This window comes from Loa loa (assembly GCF_000183805.2).
Source record: "Loa loa unplaced genomic scaffold supercont3.104, whole genome shotgun sequence".
Taxonomy (NCBI): domain Eukaryota; kingdom Metazoa; phylum Nematoda; class Chromadorea; order Rhabditida; family Onchocercidae; genus Loa; species Loa loa.
In genome coordinates this window covers 143455-149648 of record NW_018108284.1, presented here as the reverse complement: position 1 = coordinate 149648, position 6194 = coordinate 143455, and the positions used below count along the sequence as shown (strand labels likewise).

Sequence of the window (6194 nt, the reverse complement as noted above, 5' to 3'; positions counted from 1 at the left end):
TTATAACAAAAAAAAAGAAAAAAAAAAAAGAAAAAAAACTTCAATTCATTCCCCGAATAATTGAAACACTTTTCATACGCAATAAATTATACAGAAGGACAAAAAACATTACCAAATGTAAGCAACGATTTGTATAACCGTGAAATTTCATTACTCCCGATTGTGATAAATTAAATAGGTACTAATTGATATCAGCAAAGTGACAAGAAACTCTTTCACTTTTGTTTCCAAAAATGTGTGATAAATGTCATAATTTCTAGTTCAAAATCTGTAAGATTGTTCAAATTCTGTGAACCCAAATTTACGTCGCTAAAGGCTTTTTTTTCTAGACAACGATGTCTAGGGAAAAAAGATTTTGGAAAGATCTTTCATTACAACATAATGGGAGAAAGGAAACGAAAAAAAATGACCTACGATAGAGATCGATTTTAATCCACACAACCCAAATTTATTTACAAGTATATAACTAAGAACTAAATGCCTAGGAAGTTCACAAAGAAAAAAGAAAACCTCGTTTCCTGTGTTAACCGTATTATAAGACAGAGATATGTAGAGTGCCCGAAAAACTCGACTACAGTTACTATACTATACGAAATAGTAAGCAGTGAACTACCCGAAATAAAACAATAGAAAAAGCATGAAAAGTTTCAGATTTTGGGAAAAAAAATCAGCATTCTGCATAAAACTTCTGTTAGAAATTTTTTGACGTCGAAATTTGCTTTTCATCATGAGAAAACCCGAGACAAAACGATTTGGCCTTTTTTCATAATTTTAGTCAGTTGGATACTTACATGAAAAAATATCTCTAAATTTTATACGAATCTCTTTACTAACCAAAAAAGGCACAAAAAGCAAGTAGTCCTAAAGTGAGATATGATACTTGCTCATGTTCAATGTCATCTGTTTCCATTCATCATACAAAAGAGCCAGAAAATACTTACATAAACAAATACAAGCCAAATAAAAATCATTCTAGCAGAAGAATATCATTACAGCAAAAAGATAGGAGTTCGAAAATTGGATGGGAAGGGGAGAGAACAAATTCGACACTCATATCTGGTTAACAAAATATACAGATTATCGGAGTAATGATCAACATTAACGCAGTGGTAAATTAAAAGCTAACCGTAAGAAATTTCTCGTAGCGGCGATTTGTAATAGTTCTTGTCCAGTATACTACGCAATGAACAAACATTACAGTTCTGATTTTCATTCCTTTTTGCTCTTTTTTGCCATTTCTTTTCCTGAAAGCAAAACGGAAGCGTTGTGTTGATTAATTATTTACTGCCGATTAGTATTGAACGGAGGTCGACCGTATCCAATGGGTCCCAGTTTGGTTGGAATAACACGTTGTGCTTTTACCAAACCCATCGCTACGGCTTTATCGACGGGCAGCTGAAAACAGAAAGATTCAAAATGAAATTAACATTTCAGTAAAATTCTCATATCATCAAAAGAAAAAAGAATGGTCAACTATTTGGACCGAATGTTATTCTCACAACGGTTTTGTCACATAACTTTGCTGCTGAGTGGTTCACATGCGTGATACATAGGCTTATATGACGTACACACAGAACTGTTCGCAATGTTGAAATGAAAATTTTGTGAACTGAGAGGTAAAAATTGATGTATGGAAGATATCCAGAAAGGAAATCCTGGGTTTCCCTTTTTTTTTGTTCTCCTCTTTCTCCTTTTGATCTTATCTGTTTCAAAATTAATATATCCTGGGAATTCTCTGTCTTTTTTTCCCTATAATGTTCAGGTAAACAGAATAATTTATTCGTTAGTGAAACAAACCTGTTTATGAGGAAAGACCGAGATGTGACATTTAATGCAGCTTTGTGCTTCATTAGCAACAGAATTTTGACTTGTCCATTTTCTCTTACACTGTTGGCACTGAAATTCACCGTAGCACTTCTTCCGACCCTGATATGGGGTTAACTCCTCGTATGGACTGTTAAAACGCTGCAAATTTTTGAAATTTCATTACTTCGCCATATAATTTTCCTTCCCTTTTTAATAGAATATACTATAATGTATTCATGCTGCGCAGATGAACAGTTCTAAGTTTATAATTCTGATGCTATCCACAGCACTAATAGTTGCAATCACTGCACAAGTCTATCGCGATTGGTGCAATGTACCAGCAACAATATGTTACATATTATTTCTTTTTAAAAAAAGAAAAAAAGAACGAATAAGAACAAAGAAATGTGAACATTCTGATTTGCTCCAGGATCTTGAAATCCCCTCAAACAAAACATTTCTAGCCTGACTTTAATTATAATAAAAATACGAACCATCGGGCAATCGGAAATATAGTGTCCAGTGCGGTAACAAATGTGACATTGGTACTTGGATGGTGGAGCCTTTTTTGGCGAACAGAGCAATTGTGTGAACTGAGCAATTTCATCCGACGAGAATCCATCTTCCTGTGCTGCTTGTGATGGCAAATTTTCGTCGTTCTCCGAACTTAGAGACTGAAAGCAGAAATTTTTTTAGAATTTTTATACTAAATTTTATGACACTAAACTATAAAGCACCAGATAACGATAACTCGTTGGGGGGAGAGAGGAGGTGCTTTTTCAAACCTTTTGGAGGAAAGGGAAAAAGAACAAGCTTCCAAAATTCTGGAAAAGAAATTGTTTTTTCTTTTTTCAGAGGTCAAATCAGCAATTTGTAAATACCAAATGCACGCATCTGAAAAGCAATCATTTGCTAACCGAGCAATCACTTTTTCCAGGTTAAAAACTTTCTTACTCTACAGAAAAAAGAAGGAATAAATTTGGGATTAAATCTATCCGTCTATTACTGTACGATTGATATCTAATAATTAGAAGTCAAACCAAGTTCAGATGTCAATAGTATTCAGTTTTCAGTTGAACAACATTTTCGAGAATCTACCATTGCCTAATTAAGTTAGACTAGTCTAGTTCACTGATTCAAAAATGACTGTCATGCGAGCGTAAAGTCAAAATTTTAATTTCTGGTTAGGTAAAGATAAAATGAACAGGATATGAAGATCTACTGTCTACTGTTTTGCGTTTTTTTTTGTCCCCAGTAAAATATTTTTCTCATATTTCTTAAAACTTCCGAAGTACCTTTTTGTTGTGCTCATTATAGATAATGGTTGGACCAAGCGATGCTGCAACATTTTCGCAATCGTCACAGGATACCGGATCACAAAGTGCACGCTGGACATGACTAGGCAACGAAAAGACTTGCGGTGCAGGGCTTGATAGCGGTGTCTCGCCAGTTCCAGGACTGCCGTACCCGGAACTCGTCCCGCAATCAAGAACATCCGAGCCGGAGGGCGAAAAGCACAATCCACTAACAGTTCTCTGAATTATAAGACTGAACTGGTCGCTGCGACACATACACCCACCCACTATCCACAAAAAGCAAAAGAAACAGGGAAAAGTTAAGTGACAAACAACAGTTGTACATAATCGAACAATAAAAAAAAAGAAAAATCGACACTTTTTCGACAACAGTTCGCTCCTAACAGTAGGAAATAATGCAACCCTTAAATAAAGGATGCGGAAAGCAGAGAAATGAATAGATTTGGAGGAAGCAACTCTTAATCCCTACCGGATCTGATTTCATATTCGAAGTTTTGGAAACCGATGAAAGAAATATCTCAAGCAAGCGTATCATATATGAAAACATACTGCTGAACTAAAACATACCAAACTTACAAAAGGATCGAAAATTTGCGTTGGTGAATTTGCTACTGCATTTGATCGAATTTGCGCAAATTGCTCTGCGACATCTAACGCCAAGCGGTCGTATTCAAACATTTCTGGCTCACTCACCTGAAAATTTATTTGTAAACTTTACAAATAAAATAGACCAAACAACTTTGTTATTTGACGCGTGTCTATATTTACAACGCGTGAAACATGCATAACATGCACTCATAATAACTGGTACATTTCACCTCCTATTTCGAACTTGCAGAACTAATAAATGAATTTCATACATCTTCGAAAGCTTGTCGCACAGGAAAGATGATTACACTACAGAAATGTTTGATTTCTAAAACTCACAGAATCTAACACGTATCAAAACGTGAAACGTGTACAGTGGCAGGTGAATGATGCATCTTATCTGTAGGATTGCTGGTTTCCCCCATCTCCTGCAAATAGCAGTGGACTGTCCTCCCCTACCTCGTACCAAACAAGAACTTCTGCACTTATCGGTAGTGTCCCTCTCCTGGGAAATTTTTTACCTTTAAAATACCTTGTAACAGAAAAATTGTTCTTGTTAAATGGAAATGAGTATTTAAAATTAGATCAAACTGTAATATCTGCGCCGGAAGCCTTCCAGCAGGCAAGCATAAAAGACACACAGGTCAAGAGTCACTTCTAATTGTTTTTTCCGGCATGTGGTTAAACCAGCAGATACGATAAAAGCAAAAAAAAAAAAAAGGCGGTTTGACTTACTATGAACAAATAAGGCGAAAAGTCAAAAAGAGTTAGGAAGTCCTACTTGTCAACTTTTACACTTATGGCCAACCAGACATTATCTACAAAAAACCACTGCAAATAAACTTTGATAAACGAAAACTCTACAGAGAATTAAGGACCTCTATAAAGGAGGCGGAGAATTGAACCGATTTCAACATATTTACTAACATGCAATTTCCAGACCAATACTAGTTTAAATATTACAGTTTTAAAATGATGCCAATTACATCAGTTATTCTGACTTCGACTTCTCAAAAAAGCTAAAATTCCAAACTTCTCCTAAACTGAAAGAAGTCCACCATTTACATCCGTTTTCTTAACAGTAAGCGATTCTCCGCCATTGTTACATTTTAGCCAATATGTTAAAAAAAAATATTTAGCAAATTTTGAGAGGAAGGACTCCGAATAGCAGAACGAACATTGGGCATCTCAATTATCTCAACTAATTACCATCTCTTCCAATTTGTCTATTGTCCTCCCTTGTTTTGCAAATACACGGATTACCACGTATAGGAAATATGGTCATCCAATAATCGTAGATATCGGTTGTCGAGGGATTTCCAAACAAGTTTCAACAGCTACTTCGGAGATGGGAATTCTGCCAGTTTTAATTTAGTTATAAAGCAATTTTCCGATACTGATATTTGATATTCCTTGAACGAAGAGTAGAAAGTTAAAGCTAGGAAATGGAATATCGTGTTGCTTCAGTTACATGTAAAAAAGAGAAGTGAAATCACAGTGGCTGCAGTGTTTTCATTCATTTTTATTTTCAATTTAAAAAAAAAAAAAACAGGAACTATTGGAACGCGTTGCGAACAAATAAATTGACAGGCGGAATAATGATACATGATATCCTGGAAACAGTTTCATGAGTAGCACAAGACAAGACTTATTAGTTAGCAATCCTGATGCCTCCGAATATGTAAAAAAAAAATTGAAATGTCCAGAACTATTTTCATAATTTAGTTAACAATTAAATATCAGAAATCCCAATCATCAATCAAAGAATTAGCGCTATTTTCAAAATAAACAAGGGAAGATTTCATCGGAAAGATCAATCAGGGGGAATGTCAGCTTCATAATTAATAACCTTAAGCAGTTCTGATTTTCAATTCAAAGATAAAAATGCAAATCACTTTCAACTGATTCGTTTTTAATTGTGATTCTGTTCTAAGCTTCTGCCTTATTTTGTTAAATTCTAAAAATGGAGAAGGTCATCAAGGTTGTACACAACAACATTGTACATCTAGCAATTGAAAGAAATCTCATAGGTATAGGAAGGTTTTTTTTTTTTTTTTTTTTGATAGCATAAGCCTCCTCCTCCCTTTTTATACAAGCTAACTGAAGAAGTATAGCTAAATGAAACTGAATTCTCCTCCCACTTTCCTTTAATTTCAAAACTTTATTGACGATTTTTTTCTTCCTTTCTTTTTTTTTTATTGGTGAAAAAGAAAAGGAAATGAAAGTGAGAAAGAGGAAAGAAACCATCAACTGATGAGAGAGAGGCATTTGGAGAAAAAGCAATGAAGAAGCCCTTCTAGTTGCACTTTTTAAGCAAACCAAAGCACTTAACTTCACTGCTAGCTCACTCACAAAACGTTTTACCACTTTACCACTGTGCTGTGTATCTTTTAGTATGTTTATTTGAGCGTAATTTCTTGCCAAAAAAAAAAAACTATTCCAGAAATGATTCAGCACTGCACACAGCTTTTCTAAAATGCGCAT

The 6194-nt window shown here is 34.8% G+C and overlaps 1 protein-coding gene across 1 annotated transcript; it reads right to left on the bottom strand.

Moving 5' to 3' along the window:
• Positions 1 to 1281: 1281 nt before the first annotated feature.
• Positions 1282 to 3800, bottom strand: LOAG_11741 (zinc knuckle family protein; the record flags this gene model as incomplete). Its single annotated transcript, XM_003147259.1, has 5 exons — positions 1282 to 1395; positions 1798 to 1965; positions 2301 to 2480; positions 3102 to 3341; positions 3699 to 3800. The coding sequence occupies 5 exons, from the start codon at positions 3798 to 3800 to the stop codon at positions 1282 to 1284; spliced, it is 804 nt and encodes a 267-aa protein (XP_003147307.1).
• Positions 3801 to 6194: the final 2394 nt, after the last annotated feature.